Source organism: Phodopus roborovskii, unplaced genomic scaffold (assembly GCF_943737965.1).
Source record: "Phodopus roborovskii unplaced genomic scaffold, PHOROB, whole genome shotgun sequence".
Lineage (NCBI taxonomy): Eukaryota > Metazoa > Chordata > Mammalia > Rodentia > Cricetidae > Phodopus > Phodopus roborovskii.
In genome coordinates this window covers 13,021,315-13,040,292 of record NW_026126482.1, presented here as the reverse complement: position 1 = coordinate 13,040,292, position 18,978 = coordinate 13,021,315, and the positions used below count along the sequence as shown (strand labels likewise).

At 47.9% G+C, this 18,978-nt stretch overlaps 1 protein-coding gene across 1 annotated transcript in view; it reads right to left on the bottom strand.

Annotated features, from left to right (window-relative positions):
• Nucleotides 1-18,978, bottom strand: part of Wnk2 (WNK lysine deficient protein kinase 2) — a 102,852-nt gene that overhangs the window by 60,416 nt on the left and 23,458 nt on the right. The window contains exons 3-4 of the mRNA XM_051194315.1: nucleotides 2,746-2,918; nucleotides 1,438-1,658 (exon numbers count right to left, since the gene is read on the bottom strand). Of these exons, the coding sequence (XP_051050272.1) occupies nucleotides 1,438-1,658; nucleotides 2,746-2,918 (394 nt within the window). The remainder of the gene's footprint in view (nucleotides 1-1,437; nucleotides 1,659-2,745; nucleotides 2,919-18,978) is intronic.

Here is an 18,978-nt window from a genome sequence, read left to right as displayed (position 1 = left end):
GATCACTGAACCTGGAGCTAGGCTGGTGGCCAGCAAGTCCCAGCAATCCTTGTATCCCTGCAGTGCTAGGGTTATAAACATACATGTAACCATGTCAGGCTTAAAATACATATACTATTTAAGGTGTGTGGGGGCATGGGTGCTAACAAGCCAAATCATCTGGAGCTGTAGTTGTGAGTCACCTGATGTCGGTGCTGGAAACTAAACGTGGGTCTTCTAGAAAATCAATCCATGCTTTTAAACTGCCAAACCATCTCTCTCCAGCTCCAATGCTTGGCTTTTTAAATCTAGGTACTGGGGATTTGAACTCAGGTCCTTATGGTTATGCTGCAAGTGCTCTTACTAGTTGAGCTGTCTTCCCAGCCTAATTCCACCTACTTTCACAGATAGAAAACAGAGACTCAGGTCAGTCCAGCTCCCCACCACTCTATTCTACTATAAGGAGACCAGAGATCTAGGCTCCTTGGGCTATTGCCTAAACAGCTACCCTAAATACCTCATTCCAAAAACATTAATGCAAATAAAGCAGTTCTCCAAGAGTACCAAACAAGCCACCTTTGTTCTCAAAACAATTCATGGGGACTTGAGGCCAACCACTCCTTGTCCTGTCCTTGTGGGTAATCAACCTCGATGGAGGGGCACACTTGATTTCAAGACACTTATGAGCCCCAAAGCAATTTTTAGCGCAGCCCCTCTGCATGTTGTTTTCAAAGCCTGCGCAATCCTTCCCAGTACCTGGAAGACAGTGCTATGCTAGTCACTTCAGAGTTGGGCACACGCCATCCAGATCCCCCTATAGTTGTAGGCTATTATCACCAGGACCCAGAGCAACATCCCCCAAAGTTGGCCAGGGATGTCTCTCAGAGGAGGAGAGGCCTGGAGCCAAGGCCTGAGGACAAGAAAACACCCAAACCCCCAGCGCCACCTTCCAACACCATGCAGACACCATGCTGGGCCTCTGATCCACCTTTCTGAACAGGCATTCCAAGGTGTTGTTTGTGGCCCACAGCCTTGGGGTACTCCTCCCTCTGGTTGCTGGGATAGGTCCAATGCCACCCGCCACCAGCAGTGTTATTCCTCTGTGGCAATACTACTTCCTCCTTGCTGAGCAGCTGTGGTGTCCACCACAGCTCTGAAGTTGGCATCTAGCTCACCACTGTTGGCAGACAATCATAGGTGGTACCCAATACAGCCAGGGATCTGATGCAGCGACCACCCCACCCCTAAGTCTGACAGAAGAGGTCTCAGTGGGAAACAAAGCCAGTATCTCCAGGCAAGCTGGAAGTGTGTTCCCCACTAGGCAGGTCTTCTGGCTGAGTCACCAGAATCCCTGAGACGTCTTGGATACCCTGTCTGTACCTGAGCAAAACCAGGTATCAGTGGCTCCTTGAATGGCATGTGGTCCCCTATGGCCCCAGGGAGAAGAAACAGACTCACCTATCACACTTTTGGCAAATGATGCTCTTTTAAGGGTGGCCAGGCCTAAGTCACCAATCTTCACAGAGCCAGTGGGTCCAGTGATGAAGATGTTGTCACACTTGAGGTCTCGGTGAATGATTGGGGGTGTCCTTGTATGCAGGAACAGCAGGCCCTTCAGGATCTGCCGGCACCAGCTTCTCAGTACCTTGGGCTTCATCACCTTGAACCGCTTCAGGTACCTGTGGGAAGGGCAGAACTCACCGAGCAGCTCACCCGCTGCTGCCCACGGGAAGCCCCCATCTGGCAAAGCCCAGCCATATGCATCTGGCAGCTATGTGGGAGAGGCAGTGAAGGGAAAGGGAAGATGCTAACAGCTCTTCCCCTACCAGGGTAGCTCAGCTGGATCCAGGCCTGGAGCAGGTAAGTGAGCCAGGACCCCAGCCCTCTGCTGGCTCTTTTTACTGGAGCCCTTGCTACCAAACCCATGCCAAGCATAGCCTTAATCTCCTCGACGTAATAAAAAGCCACCAAATGGAGCAGGGTCCCAGACTAGAGTGTCACAGAGGAATACCTATAGTCAAAGGTCAAGAAGGCCAGGCTATCCATGCAACAAGCTACCTGTGCGATGAGCCTGGGTCTTACCCAGGAGGTGGTGACAGGTGAGCATGGGAACTAGGATTTCCCTCACTGAATCTTCACATGAGAGTGAAGCTGCCCAGAAGCAGAGGCTATCAAGGTCCTACTTACAGCCTCAGGGTTAAAATGATTCAGAGGAATCCAAGCTATGGCCACCCAGAGGGGACATTCCCTCACCCCCATAGTACAGACCTCAGGGAAGAGTGGCAAACTGCCATGGCCACCTAGCTTCCAATCCCTTGCTGTGTTCTGTTTGGCCCTTAACGTCTGCATTATGCTTCCAGGACACTAGAATGTGCCAGGCTGGCCTCTAGGCAAACAGACATTGGCCAGAATTAAGGTCCCAGACAGAGCAGACAAAGGAATCATGTCATTGAGAAGTAAACAGCCTTCCAGTGTCCCACACAGGAAGGGAGAGTGGGAACAGTCGTGTGGTCATGAGACCCAGTCTCATTTGTCACAAGAAGCCAGAGGGAGCCAAATGCCAGGAAGACACTAGGTTTGATTCTTCTCACTTGGGGAATGGGCTTGCCATGGCCCAGGGAAAGTGTCACTCAAAAGCAGTATCTGAATGGACACTGGATCATAGACACAAGCCAGATTAGCCCAAGCATTCCAATACCTCTGTCACTCTAGCTGTCACAGCCCTGCGCCCAAGGCTACCCCAGCCCACATGTGTGCAGCACTTACGTCTTCAGCGTCCCCGAGGTCATCAGCTCTGTTACTAGCACGATACATCTCTTGCCCTTGGCGCTGGACTCCCAGAAGTCATAGAAGCGCACGATGTTGGGGTGCTGCAGGCCTTTCAGCATCTCCGCCTCCTCTTTGAACCGCTGCCGTTCAAGCTTGGTGAGCTTCCGGTCCTAGAGCCAGAGACAGATGCACTGGGTGGGTGGGTAGGCAGGCGGTGCTCTGGCCTTGTCTGCTGCTCTCCCTTCTTCGAGCCAAGAGCAGCAGGTGTCAGGGGGAACAGGAGAGGCCTCAGCAGTGACATGTAGCAGAGTCCACCCTTTTTTTCTGCCCATAGTGACCAGTGGCACAACTCACAAGCTCAAATGCAGCCCCTGCCTGGGGCCCCTTTGTTAGACAGAAATCGCTCCAGGATGCCAGAAGCAGCTCACAACCCATGCTGCCAAGATTTTGCACTTTTTCCTTTCAAACACCTCGGAGGCCTTTGCTCTCTCCAGTGATCACTTACTCTCAGAGAACTTGCTGGAGGGATGAAATGTCAGTGGGGGGGAGGGGGAGCTGCTCACGTCTCGGGAGATGACACATGCCAGAGACCAGCACTGAGACGATGGAGGACCGACTTGGCAAAGCCAATCCTGAGAGCAGGCAGCTCGGCCCTTGGAGCAGGAAGAGACATGCTTCACCTGGCCTTGGGCCACAGTGTCTGGCCGAGGCATCAGAGCTAATCTGCTGTCCCAAAGTTTACAACAGAGCAGTAAACACCTATCGCTGTAGGTCTAGGGATGTAGTCCCACATACACAGTGCTGGCCCACCATGCCCAAAGCCCTGTACTTCAACCCCCAGCACTCAATGAACAAGGCCCAGTGGCCTGCACAGTACTTGGTAGGTAGAGGCAGGAGAATTAGGTTATCTTCAGCTGTGTATCAAGTTAGAGGTTAGCCTGAGCTACATGAGAGCCTGTCTCAGATTAAAGGAAAGCAAAAAACAAACAAAAAACCCCACCTCATCGCTATCATGAAACTTTTTAACAGAAGTGTGAGCTCAGCTTAGACTCATTAACCCCTGTAGCCTACTGAGACCCTGGTCCTTCCCTTTTGAAAATCCATCACTGGATTCTCACCCTGAAGCACTCAAAACAAATACAAGAGCTCACATGCCCCAGGTGCTGCTCTGTGCTTCCAAGCTCATCTGATTAGATGCCACCGGCCGTGGGTCTTAGGGTGACCTCTCCCCACTCCATAAGGACAGTGACATCTGAGCTCCACTTAAGTGGTGCCCGACATCATCATCTAATCCTGCCTCCCCAGCCACAGCCCCCAGAGCCACAGGAGTGTGAGAAGAGAGGTGTTTATATTTCCAAAGGAAACTATTAACACAACTAAACCCAGAACACAGAAACTTGGAGGAATGCCAGGAGACAGGAAGCAGGTGGTTTGAGATAGACCAGGGAGAGATCTGAGCTGAAACAAAATATAAGCAAAGATTCCCAAGATCCTTTTGGAAGGCCCCACACAATGTCAAGCCAGAGGCCAATAGAAGCGATGGCCCATAGGATCATGACAAGAGTCACTATGTTAAGAAATTATTCCCCACATGGCAGCTGTACCTATTAGGCCAAACCCCTGCCCCATAGCACAGACCCTTGTCTGACCCTTTGCTCATCAATGGGACTAGACAATAGCCATCATCAACAAAGCCAAACAGCCAAGAGAAATCACCAGTTGCAACCAGTACCAGAAAGACAATCATTCGGAGACTTCAAAAACATCTAACTAATGTTCTCCCCATAAGGACCCCAGATGTGAACCTGAACATACAAGAACAAACTTCTGTTTTTAAAAGGAACCATCCAGAAAAGAGTTCTTACAAATTTTGAAAGCTGTGATGACCTTGTTTAATATATAAATCATGAAATAGGAAGTATCCAAAAAAAAAAAAAAAAGGTTAATCGCTAATCTAGACAATAAAATGGTAACATGTTCCACTTACAAAAATCACTGTTTATCTACGATAATGAAAGCAAAGCTTTCCCGATCCACACATCTGACAGAGGACATGGCCCTTGAATGAAGACAGAACTTCTATAACTGATGCAGACACAGATGCTTCACCAAATAACCTACAGAAATGGCCAATCCCTCAGCAGCTTCCTTCTGGCTCTGGGTCCCATCACTCCCCTCCTAGAGAAGATCCAGGGAGAGAAAGGAAATACCAGTCCTTAAAAGATGGGCACAGGGGCTGCTCCGCCACAGCCCCACCCAGCTCAGCATAAGGATGCCACCGGTGAACAGAAACACTTTGGTGTCGCCCCCACAAAAACAGTATACACCTCAACAATTAGAAGGAAAAAATCCTTGATGGGAAAACATTCTGTGTGAGTCCCAAAAGCATCAGTCCAAACTAAAGAAGTCAGACATAAGTATGTATCTAGTGGGAACCCATTTGACAGGGAACTAGTATTAGACAAACTAGTAACAACAGGGTCACCTTCAGAACAATGGCTGCCTCTGGAGTGGGCAGGGTCTGGAGCTGAGAACTTACTTGGTAGGTGGTTTGGGGGGTGGTGAAGGATGTTTTTTTGTTTGTTTGTTTGTTTGTTTTTTGTTAGTTTGGGAAGAACTAGGTAGGGAATCATCCCCAAGTAGTAAGCCTTGGTTCTTGCTACTCAAATGCCCTAAAACTCAGCTACAGCCATGTCCCAACTCAAGCGTCTTGGGGGGAGGTGCACGCACACACGCGTGTTCAGGTGCACAAGTATATGAAAACCAGAGCTTTCTTTGGGGGCGGAATGGGTCAAGACAAGGTCTCTCTTTGTAGCCCTGACTGGCTACAAACTCACAGAAACCTGCCTGCCTCTGTCTTTGTGAGCACAGGGACTGAAGGGGTTAGCTACCACATCCATCTGGCCTCACTCACTCTACACATTATATACGGAGACAGGGTCTCTCTCTGAAACCCAGAGCCCACTGATTTGCCTACTCTAGCTAAGTAGTTTGCTGCAGGGATTCTCTGTTTCTGCCTCAAGAGAAATGGGGTTAGGCTCCATTCACCCAGTTTATCTACCCACTGTATTACAGTGGTAAACTCTTGTTACAATGCTTTCACAGAGAGTGATTAAACAACGGAGCCATCTCCCCAGCCACCAACTTGACATTTTAATGTGCATATTTCACGGTTTATAAATAATACTTCAATTCTTAAAATGTAACTAAAATATAAAAAGTTAAAACTATTCAAAGACCAAATGAGAAAGGTAAGTCTAAAAGGAAAAAAAAAAGAGAGAGAGAGAGAGAAATATTAAAAGATATGAAAGAATTATCTGGAAGACAACTATGTAACTGTGGCTCTAGGAGGAGACATCATGAAATATACACAGAGGGATAGCATTTCCCTGAATTAAAAGGAATTTGATTTAGGATGAAAGGGCCTACTGAAGTCAGGTCAGTAAATGAAAGCTGACCTACCCTCCAGACCTGACCCAGTGAAACCTCAGAATCCCGAGGCCTGAAAAAATTCCCTATCTGTAAAGAAATGGCCCAGGAGACAGTGGATGGAATCAGCAATACTGGCTGTGGGGAGGGCGGCAGCAGCCTCAAAGTGCCGACTAGGAATTCTATACCCAGCCAAATGCGGAATTCTATACCCAGCCAAACGCACACCTATCCAGGCTGACCAGACTCATCTTCCCACATGCAGGAACTCAAGGGTGACTTCCCATGCCCTCTAGATGAACTGAGCTACTGCAAACAGAAATGGATACATCAGGGTTGGGGAAGCAGCTCAACAGGCAAAGAGTTTATTGTACAAGCACGAGTTCAAATCCCCAGCACCTATGTAAAAGGGCAGCTACAGTTGTATGCACCTAGGACTCCCACACACAGTCCTATAATAGGACTGAAAAGCTTGTTTGTCCACCAGCCTAACTCCAGGGTCAGTGAGAGATCCTATCTCAAGTGAATAAGTTGGAGAATGATAGAGCCGGACACCCAACATCCTCCAGCCTCTACAAAGAAATATAGTCTTGTATGTAGACACATGCACAAAAATCGCACCTACTCACACATATTACAAACACATAGAAAAGAAATGTAGCTGAATTGACCTTTCTGGTCACTGATGAGGCAGCTGAAAAGATGATGGATCCTGGGCCGGCCAGGGTACCCACAAAGCCTTCTCAGGGCAGTAATAACCTGTCTCCAATTCCCTTACCTTGGGTCTAGTTAGTAACCCGAGAGAAGTCTCAGAGCACCATTAAAATCTAAGTTATTTTTGCAGTATCCACCATCAACCAACAGCAGCATATGGCTAAAAGTGCAGTGACCAAGTAAATAACAAAAGGAACACAAACAGAAAGTGGGACATGACACTTTGCATAGGCTACAGTTCATTGTTTTCCCCATGTGTATGTACATGCATGTATGATGTGTATACATGTGCATGCATACATGTGTTGCTAGTTACAGAACCCAGGGCCTGCGATACTATTACTGATGCTAAATAGCTAGAAGCAATAAATTAAAGACACCCGAGTCGAAGGCTGTTAGCCATGGTGCCTCTAGGACTGGGACAGAAAGTTGGGCAAAGACTTTATTATATGTTTCATGCCACCAGGATGTTTTACCAAGGTGCCACGCCCCTTGGTCATTTAAGACTGGCTCTCACATGCTCTTCTGAGCATGGCCCACTCCCTATAAGTCATGTTCATTCATTGTTCCACTACTGGTTGGTCATGCAAAGGGAAGACAAATTGGCAGCCTCCAATGTTGGGAGTGGGCCATTTGGGGTGCTCATATCAGGTCTGATGGGCCAATCCATGCTTCAGGGCAACCTGGAGGCACACACCAGAAGGGGCTTTTGGTATTAAGAAAGTCAGAGGTGGTTGGGCAGTGGTGGCACACGCCTTTATCCCAGCACTTGGGGAGGCCAGCCTGCTCTACAGAGCATGTTCCAGCAAAACCTGGGCTATACAAAGAAACCCTGTCTTGGAGGTTGCTGCCTAGAAAGTGCAGAGTGTCTGCAGGGCCACTCCTGTAGCAACGCAGGGCCACAGTGACATCACAACAGCCCCAGTGGGTAATGGCTGAGGGAGTCGGGGCCCAAAGGGGCCACATCTGCTGTTCCTGGAAGAGTGCAGTGTCTTTCTGTATCGAGGGAAGAGAACCATATTCAGGCTGCAGTGGTAGGGTGCTGGCTAGCACTGGCTAGCCCCGGCACAGTGCAACTGGTGGCAAGCCTTTCCAGAGGATATGCTTGTGGTCTGAGTCAAACCAAAGGAACATGAGAGGGTTTTCTTTAAGTCATAAAGAATGAAGATGTGTTGTTTGTAGAAAACTGATGTAATTGGAATAGTCATAAAAGAGAATTACGTCTTCATAGGAAGACAGGAGTACAAGTTTGCTTTCATCTGTGGGTGCTCAGATCCATGCAGATGCACAAAACCATGTACATACAGGTGACACCAAAGTGAACCCATTTAGGAGAACAAAGGGAACCACTGGGAAGAGGAGGGGCCTCAAAGGGGAGGAGACATGGGAAATATGCTCAAAGTTCATCATATACTCCCACAAAAATGACCTTATGTAACCCAGTGCAATCATTTTTAAATTTTTCCTTTTAACATGTATGGATACTTTGCTTTGCATGTATGTTTGTGTACCATGTGCGTGCCTGGCACCTGCTGAGGTCAAAGGAGAGTGTTGGATCCCCTGCGACTGGAGTTACAGATGGCTGTGAGCCATCAAGTGGGTGCTGGGAATTGACCTGGATCCTTGAAGAACAAGTGCTCTTAACAGCTCAGCCATCTCTCCAGCTCCCAATCAGTTTTTAAGCAAATAAAGGCACTGGAGTCTGGGCCCAGAGCTATCCTATGCACTGGGTTTGGGTTCCAACTAGTTTGACAGAATGGAGTTGGAGGTCCCTGAAGAGCTCAGGCCTACTCAAAGATTCATCTCCCTCATGTCACTAAGTATGACACCCAGTGATGCCACCATCCTGTGGCCAGCAGGCATCTGGTCAGGTAGTACAAAGCTCCAACTACACACCTGTGTCTCTTTTGTCCCCTCACCCCCCAGAGGTACCCTAGTGCCCCAGAAGGCTCAGTGTCCCTGCACACTCCACATGGTTCTGGAATACAGGGCTTTCCTCCATTCTCAAGTCCCTGGGCTTGAACCAGGTCTACTAGCCCTGCTGCAGCCAATGAATGCTCACTGACTTCCCTCTCTCAGTCTGAAGCAGGCGAAGGTGCGTGATCTAGAACTCTGTGAGCTGGATGAGTGCAGAGGGAACAGTGTCCAAGAGGGTGAGCCACTCTGTCCTCCAAGCTCTGTTCCAGGCAAGCAAGAAACCTTAGGGGAAAGCCACCAACAGACAAGAAAATAAACATACAGTTACCCACTGAGACAAAAACAAGGCCAAAGAGACAGGTGGGCAATGCCAGCCAGGGCACCCAGCCCCCAAAAGAAAGAACCCTCTCTGCAGGCAGCCTGGGGGAACTATGATTCCCCTGCTCTATGCAAGGCACAGTACAGACAGGGGCAGTGTCTCTGCATAAAGAGTCCTCTGGGAGGACATAATGAAATGAGGCCACACAAGTTACATTGCAAGCAGGCTGGGGACAGGCTCTGGTTCTCAGTGGGTGCCAGCTTGTGGATGGCTCAGGAAGCTAGTCTCATGCTCCCAAGAGTTGGCAGTCTACATATGGTACCCCTACAGCCAGAAGAGAAAGCTCCTGGTTCTGTTCCTTCCTACACGAGCTGCGAGTGTGAACCCCAGCCCCTCTTAACCTCATCCTGGCAACAATTATGTGTATCACGAGGAGCCAGAGTGTCCCTCCCAATCTATGTTTAAAAAACGGCACTGCCATCAAGGTCAAAGTGCTCCTCACAGCTGCCAGATAAAAACAGCAGATATAGGCTATAATCCCAGAAATCCAGATAGGGGTTGATATGTAGCTAGAGTCGATCTTTGAAAGAGACTCCAGCCATCAGTGCCAGATCCCACTGTCTTCCCAGTGAGGCCAGCAGGTGCTCAGATGGGGGCTCACGATTCAGGAAAGGCACCAGCAGGCACTTCCCATACTTAGCCTTCTTTGTCAAGAAGTTCAGTTATCTAAGGCAAGGTACTTGAATGTCTGGTGCCTTGCTACCTTTGAAAATGATGCTATTTTCTTCAGAAGGGAAGGGATAGGGACAGAGAGAATGATGGGTGTCAGGTGACTCAAGGCCTTGTTCTCTCTAAGGCCTGATCCTATGACTCCAGTCAGTCACTGATGGAAAGATACATACCCTCACCTAAATGAAGTCAGTAATTTACATTTATTTTTAATATGAACATCAAACTGCCAACTTATCAGGGCTCACTATTTTAAATGGCTTATTGGTTCATGCAAACAATAAATCCAGAAGTTTGGGTATCCAGAGTGGCTCCACCAAGTCCCTCTGACATTTCCAGCATCCCGGAAATACCAACTCTCTCTCAATCTGAAATGTCTCCTATAGGATCCAAGTGTTAGACAGCTCCCATCAGCCAGCCACTTCACAAGTAAGACCAGTCACAAGGCTACCTCCCACTCCAGGTGAATCCAGTTTCCCTCCTACAAAACCGATACTGCAGTGTTTTCTGAATCTCTTCTAAACTCTTCTAGCCCTCCCTGGCATAAAGTTGTAGATTCTGAGAAGTAGCTCTTTAAATAAAATTTTTGTGTACCCAAGATTCTGAGGCTCGACGAGCTTCTTCAGAACTGAATGGCCATTATGAAATAATAATGTGCAGGTGACCAAATAGAAAACAAACTATTGAAAATGTGTCTTTTCCATACCATGGAGAACTTTTTGCAGCTGTACCAGGCACCTACTGAGAAATTTTAATATCTCAAGAGATAATCAGGGCTGGCATAAGTCTCTCCGTCTTCTAACATACGTCTGTGGACCCTGAGAATGTATCCATTCAATCAGAAGGCACAGGCATTCTCCAAGCCATAGAGGGGCTTCACACTCTTCCCAGCACTTACGACACCTGGAACCTCTATTCCCACATCCTACATCAGGACCAGCAGCCACCTCCCCAATCAGGAAGTCTTTCTCCTTACCATGGGCACAGCAGGGCAGTTTGAGGGCAGGTTCTGTGCATCCTAGTGTCCCTACTCTGGGGCTTGGGTTTCAGGAGGCCCTCATCTCCCAGAATAAAGCTGTCACAGGGCAGAGAGGACAACTGTGGGAACCAGCAGGCCCGTTATTATCTAGCTTGGGAAGAAAGGTCCAGGGAAAGACACATAAAGACCGGGGTAACGGAAGTTAGCAGGGGATGCTGTATGGCACAGATGGTGATGTAGACACAGTAGCTCTTCTGAGGCCTGGCCCATGGTGTAGCACAGGCAATGAAGCTGTGTGCTGTCGGGACCAATTGGTAGGCCACAGTGAGTGGATGGGAGACACGCAGGCATGGCTGACCCCATGGCCTTGGACCTCACAGAGACCACAGTGGACACCAGGCCTCTCTTCTCACGGGTGCACGCGGGCGTCTCGTTTCCAGGTAAAGGTGTCACAGCGTACAGAACCAACCTACATTTCCAGGGGGGAAACGACACATTCACACGCAGCCTGTCCCACTCCTTAGGACAGCACCCAAGGGCTTCCCCTCCACCCCATGGAGGCCCCACGGGATCTAAGCCACAGCCCACGCTTCACCTCTGAGCAATGCCACCTGGCCACCTTCCCAGGGACCAGCATCATCATGACAAACACAAGCAGAAAGCCTAGAGGAAGCCTACGAGTGACAAACACTTCAGGAGAAGTGAAGGGTGACTATACCATCCACAGCCACTCTTTCCAGAAGAAAACATTACTGCTGCACTCGGAAAAGTTGCCAGTGCTCGCCGTGCTATGTGCTATTGAGGAGACAGAGGGTTAGGGGAAACTAAGCCTTACTACCACCATGAGCTACCTCAGGCCCTCCAGGATGGTAGCCCCACCTACAGTGTGCTCACCAATGGGGACCAGGGTGTGAATGAACATAGGCAATTCATGTTCGGTGGGAACAGATAACATAAACATGTTTGGAGGGGTCAGCTAAGAGGCAGAAAGTCACCTCTCTGGAAACCACCTATCCCAGAGTGCCTGCCTGCGGATGAAAGGGACACACACATTTATCCCAGCCCCTGAAGCGACATCTAGGGACCCTTCCTATCCAGGCTCTTGTGAGAAAGGAATTAAGAGCACTGACCTCTAGCATCACCCTGATCCCAATATGAGGCTCAGTGTTCTCCAAAGCTAGGCTAGAAGCCAGCCTGGTTGCCCATACATTGCCCTGGCCCTGATTGGACCCCCTGGCACCAAGGACAGACAGCTGACAACAGAGACAGACACTATACATGTGGGCCACTATAAAGGGAGGTCACAGCGAAGGAGGGCCACTTTGAAGGAGGACGGCTGTGAAGGGGGCCATCACAGAAGAGGGCCGCCATGGAGGAGGCTCACTCATGGAAGAGGATGCTACTTTTCTTAAGGGATGTCAGCATTACTTTCATATAAGGAGCTTGGAACCCTTGGACACTGCCTAGGCCAGGTCATAAAGATGGAGACTTCAGAGTGCATGCAAGTCATGGAGGAAATCTCACAGAAGTCCCCTGCCCTGGAAAGCCCTCCTGAGGCCCATCCTGCACCTCGCTGATGAGTACCTGAGGGGCTCAGTCCCCTCCAGCCGACCATACCATGTATCTGATTTCTAGAAAGGGTAGGCCCAATCTCACAGCCTCTTCTCTGCAGGGTCACCTAAAGATAGATTTGGACAGCATCACGGCCACGGGTCAGCAGGATTAGCACAGCTCAGTCAGCAGGGACAGCTCCCTCAGGGTGAGGCTGTGGAATTCTGCTCAGCCAGTTTCAGATGCCAGGCTGGCAGGACTGCCCACTCCCTTGGGGTTGAACTCTGGCAGCCTACCTTACCATGCAGCTGCCCTGTCCTTATACCAAGTCCCAAACTTCAGGGCATCCCAGGGCAAGTGGAATACAGATCGCTGCCACCACCATTCTGCACTAGCCTATCTATGGCTAGATGCAAGACCCTGGGCATTTAAAAGGACTGGGAATGCGGCCTCTGTTGCTGTGTCAAGCCCAGTCTGGCTCACTCCTCCAAGACCCCACTTCTTATGCTGTGTGTTACAACTCCAAATGGGGTAGCTGAAGGTGAATTTAAGGGGCAGAAATCTGGCTTATGAGGTCAGTGAGATGGAAGGCTCAGCAAGTTTGATCCCTGGAGCCCACAGTGGAAGACGAGAACCAACTGCTCAAAGTTGTCTTCTGACGGGCACAGACATGTTCTGGCACGTGTGTGCCTGCATTACACACACACACACACACACACACACACACACACAGTACAACTTAAAACAGGAAAGTAATTTTAAAAGGCTTATGAAAATGCACTGGCCATACATTGATTCAAAGCCAATGGCCCAGTGACTCAGTGGTGTTTCTGACAGCATGTGCTGGTGTTAAGTCACAAGCCGTCACTGCAGCCTTGTCCCTGAACACACTGCGTAAGCACTGTGCACTGTGCCTGCTGTCACACCAACAAATCCTATGCACAGATTACAAGCTACAGTATGTTTTGAACTGCAATGTTTTTACTGTACGTGCAAAAGTTCTGCTCTTACAGAAACACAATGGTTTAATTATGGAAAATAGAGACTTTAAATATTTCCTGTCATTCCTCGGCATATGAGTAGTATCAAAATAGCATCTCTTTGGATCACGTTGTACTTGAATGTCTGATTTAAAAATTTTTGTTTTAGTTGCTGACTTGTATTTCTTTTTCTTTCTTTCTTTCTTTTCTTTTTTTTTAAAGCAAGACTGCAAGAGCCAGAGGATAAAGAGGTTTACTCTGAGACTGTGTCTCCCAGCGATGTTAGAAGCTACACCAATAAGTCTTACCAACAACATAGCCTCCCAAGCAAGAGCTGAACAAGGACAAGAGGCATGCCAAAGTGGATGGGATAAAGACCACAAGGCGTTGTGACTACACAAAGAACTGCAGACAAATAAAGAATGCTGAGATGGGAGCAGGGGATGTCTTCCCCAGGGAAGAGCCATCAATTAGTTATCCAGTACCAAACGCTCAGGTCAGCTCTGAAAACACACGTACAATCACATTATACAGACTGAGCAGGTTGCGGTTAGGAAAAAACTATACATATATACAAACATACACATATACACACATGATGTAACAATTTATGAAAAAAGAGGCTATGAATCTAAAGACAGCAAGGATGAAGACGGGAGAATTTGGAGGGAGGAAAGAGAAGGGGGAAATGACATAAATTATGTCATAATCTCAAAGGAAAAAACATAATTAAAAAAACTTAGAATTAAAACTATCATTCAATGAATTCTGGCTTGAGATTAAGATAATTTCTTACAGTTTCTGAAAAAGCCAAAGACATACTTCCATAATTTTTACTACATATTTCTGTAAAATGATGTCCTTAGGATCAACAATTATAAGATCACAGTATTTATCAAGTCTGAGAAGTGTTGAAGGTGCTCTGTGTCCTGTAATATCAAATATTCCCCAAGATTTAATAATTTATGAAAAATAAACAAGAACATCCATCTCCTCAGTGTGCAAGATTGATTTTGTCTTTAATGAATGGCAAAATTATAGGTATACCAAAGATTTGTCTTAGAATAATTTTTTTTTCCTTTTTGGTTTTTCTAAATAGGGCTTCTTTGTGTAACACTCTGGCTGTCCCAGAATTCACTCTGTAGATCAGGCTGGGCTCAAGCTCACAGAGATCCACCTGCCTCTGCCTCCTCAATCAAAACTAAGACCTGTAGAAAAAAGAATCTAAAAAGTCTAGAACTAGAAAAAACTAGGAATTCAATATATAGATACAAGTGAGGACAGAAATAGCAACCTGGATGGTGAGCCATACATTGGGACTGAGGTGATGATGAGGTAAAGTGCTGGCTCCACAAGCATGGACCAGAGTTTGGATTCCCCAGAGCCCATGTAAAAGTTGGTGGGCATGGTGACCTGCCTGTCGTCCCAAAGTGTGGGAAGCCCCAGAGCAAGCTGGCTTTCCAAATGTGGTGGTTTGAATGAAAATGACCTCCATGAACTCATGGAAAGTGGCACTATTAGGAGATGTGGCCTTGTTGGGTGGGTGTGGCCTTGTTAGATGAAGTATGTCACTGGGAGTGGGCTTTGAGGTTTCAAATGCTCAAACCAGACCCAGTGTCTCTCTCTGCCTGCTGCCTGTGGATCCACATGTAGACCTCTCAGCTCCTCCAGCACCATGTCTGCCTGCACACCGCCATGCTCCCACCATGATGACCATGGAATAAACCTGTCAGCCACACAATTAAATGATTCCTTATAAGAGTTACAGTGGCCCTGGCATCTCTTCACAGCAAAAAAACCCCAAGACACCAGACTAGCTGAAACAGAGAGTTCTGGGTTTACTGAGAAACTCAGACTCACTATATTAGGTGGAAAGTAATCAAGGAAGACATCCAATATCAACTCAGGCCTTCTCATACACATACATGCATCCACACACAAGAACCTGCACAAACACACACACACACACACACACACACACACACACACACACAGTGAAATCTGGACATAATATAAAGAAAAAAAAAATAAATGACTCAGAAGACAGTGGGAAATGCCTAGCCTATTTGTAAATGGGTTTCTGGAAGTAGAAGCATAAAGAATTGAACCAAAGAAATACGTAAAAATCAATGTCCTCTGATTAAAAAAAAATCCATAAATTAAAAAAACACATATAAACTCAAGCAGATTAAATAAAAAGAACATCACACTGGAGCACAATGTATTTAAAATTTCAAAAATTATTCTGACCCAGAATACTTGGGCCAGGCAGTGGTAGCACACACCTTTAATCCCAGCACTCAGGAGACAAAGACAGGCAGATCTCTGTAAGTTTGAGGACAGCCTGTTCCACAAAGTGAGTTTCAGGACAGCCAGGGCTGCTACACAGAGAAACCCTGTCTTGAGAAAACAAATAAAGATGTTTTAGACACAGACATTGCTGACAAACGGATGCTAAATGGGATACAAGGAAAGATCTTCAGGCAAAGAACAAACAGATTCTGCTGGAACTGTAGGAAAAAAAATTAGAAAGCAATGGAAAGGACAAGCACATTAGTAATTGGAAATTGATACTGAATACATAAGAGAACAATGATGTCACATGAGATGCCAGGCAGGTGTGGACAGCTGTAGGAGGGGCAGTGGCTCACTCAGTAAAGGGCAAGTGTGAGGCCCTGAGCTCTATCTCCAGAACTCACATGAAAATCCCAATGAATAGAGCTGGCCCTGACGGACAATGTGAACGAGGGTGACCAGGATCTGTGGGCTCAAAAGCAGGAGAACTGGCCCTGCTCCTTGCTGTAGGCTGCGTTGGGTGAGCTGCTGAGGCAGTGCTAAAAAGAGCTCGCCTGGGTAGAGACATGAGGGAAAGCTGGTGGGCTATGAGTTAGACCACCCCAACATCTACCAAATCTATGAACTGCTGGAGCATGTGAAGGGGATGGATCTACAGATCCAAAGCTGCAGGCTCTCCATGACACAGGATAATAGGATACCCAAAAGGACTCCCAGTGAGGGCCTATTAGCGGTGGTGTAGCAGAAGCCAGAGATCTAGAGCCAGACCACTGCAATGAACACTTGCAAATAAAGATGAATGGACTAAAGGGTAAACTGTGACTCTACGGGTCATGGTATAGCTTCATGACAAGATTCTTCTTTTTTGTTTTAGTTTTCATTTTTGTTTTCTTTGTTTTGCTTTTGGATTTCTTTTAAATTTGGTTTTGATGGTGGGGAGTGGGTTTGCAAGGGCAGAGGGCAGATTTGAGGAGATGGGGAGAGAAATGGGATCAGAATATATGATGCAAAATTCACAAAGAATCAATAAAAGTTTAAAAAAAAAGGGAAAGGAAAATTGAGATGGAGAAGAAAGGTCATAAATCTAGGAAAAGGACTAAAAGGAAGAGGAAGGTTTGACAGGAAGGAGAGGAGGCTAGCTAGCATACAGGGCACGGCTCTGACAGACGGCAGGAGGAGATAGCCTGTGCTAAGGCTCTACGGCCAGCTCACCCTATATGGCAAGCTCTGTGCTAATGAGACCCTGTTGTAGAAAAACAAGATAGGAATCAGCAAGTAAGAGCACTTGCTACTCAAGCCCAGGGAGCCGAGTTTGGATGCCCAGTGCCTGTGTAAAAAGCCACGTGTGCTGGTGGACATGCCTGGATCTAGTGCCACGAAGGGCAGAGACAGGAGGGTCACTGGGGCTCACTGGCTGCCAGCCTAGCTCCAGGCTGAGTGAGACTGTCTGAAGAGAACAAGAAAGAGAGTGACAGGAGAGTACCAGACATCCTCATCTGGCCTCTGCCTGCAGACACAGCACACGACACACACGCCGGCACACATACACATGTACAACACACACATACCAAGATGGCTCCTGAGGGGCCCAGGAATGAGGCCTACGGTTAACTTCCGGCTTCCACATGCATGTACTCACATGCGCACACACTTGTATGTGCATACAAGTGCACACATTTTAAAAAAAAACACATGCTAGTGGCACATGCCCTTAATCCCATCACTAGAGAGGCAGAGGCAGGTGGATCTCTGTGAGATTGAGAGCAGACAGCCTGGTCTACAGAGCAAGTTCCAGGACAGCCAGGGCTACACAGAGAAACCCTATCTTGAAAAACTAAAAAACGCATGGCAAATTAAATTACCCAACAATATCCCCAAGAGCCTGGGAGGTTCCCAGAAAGTATGAATCTATACCAAGTCTTAGGAGGTTCTGGAAATGCAGTGTAATCCCCAGTATAACTGCAAAAATACAAAAACAAAAAAACATAATGATAGATGCACAACAAACTAAGTGCAAACTCAAAACTTCCTGGAGCCCAACGCCCCAAAAACTGCTTGTCTAATTAAAGGGCACCCAGGCCTGAAAAGACAAAGTGGCTGTGAAGATTGCCGCCGCGAGCATGTGCAAGCATGTGATGACATAATGACCCCCAAATTGCACAGACACAATGAATGAGATGAGACGACAGATGAAATCAGCCCTGCCTCTCACAGCCACCAGCCAATTACCCTGGCGTACTAAACAGTCCGGCTTTAGCAGCTGCCTTCCCCTGGGAGCGTGCATCCACAGCAGAAACATAGACATCCGTGTTGCTCCAGTCATCTCTGGAAAGCTAGAGCATGGTTCCCTCCTTGAGATGCAGAGATGGGCTCTACCGATGTCCCCTTCCTGGAAGGAGGTTGGTACCTGAGTGACAACAGACCCCCCCCCCCACCTCTATCTCCTGGACCTGAGACTCCGCGAAGCGCTGCTCCTCCTTCCGCTAGGACAAGTCACATGCTGATGCCCAGGAGCAAAACTTTCCGTCCAACTATGCCATGACTGCATGTTGGAAAACTCAATGTCCCTTCACCTGTGGCTTAGTTGTCTCTCAGATTAGACAGTTATTTAAGGTCATGCATGATGGGACAACCATGCATGCACTAGGCCCACAAAGTGACCTGGAGATAGGAACTCTGGCCTTAGGGCTTGGCCCTATGTGCAAGCTGATGCTGGTCCCACTTAGAGAAACAAGATTCAGACAGGCTCAACAGCAGGTGTCAGGTCAGAACCTGAGCCCCTCCCTACAAACTCACCCCAGCGGGCTGCACCACACGTGTAACAAGATACAGTCCAGAGCTCTGTGTGCACCACATTCTGAGGCTCGGAGCGGTATTCCTGGTAGAAATGTCACAGCCAGGGGCCATCAGCAGCACGTACAAAACAGAGTGTAGCAGCCTTACAGACAGGGCACACTGTCCACGCTGTCAGTACAGGGCAGACTCTCTGGGACCCGATACTTCTGGGGCCATCCCCAATCAGTAAGACCCGTTAGAGAGGAGGAGGGCCACACCAAGCCCAGTGAAAGAATGAAGAGAAAGAACCTTTCTTTATCCTAGCTGTTGACTTCACTCTGACACACGCATGGACCCAGGAAGAAGAGTCCAAGATCTTTCCATTTCCTCATTCCCTACCTCTCACAAGTGAAGCACGAGAATAAACATGAGTCAGTGAATGAAGAAACCGTGAGTGAATGATCCAGTGAAGATGAAGGCACGATGGAAGAGACAATGGGCAGAAAGGAGACGGGAAGCAATGCCAACGTGGCTGAGGAAAT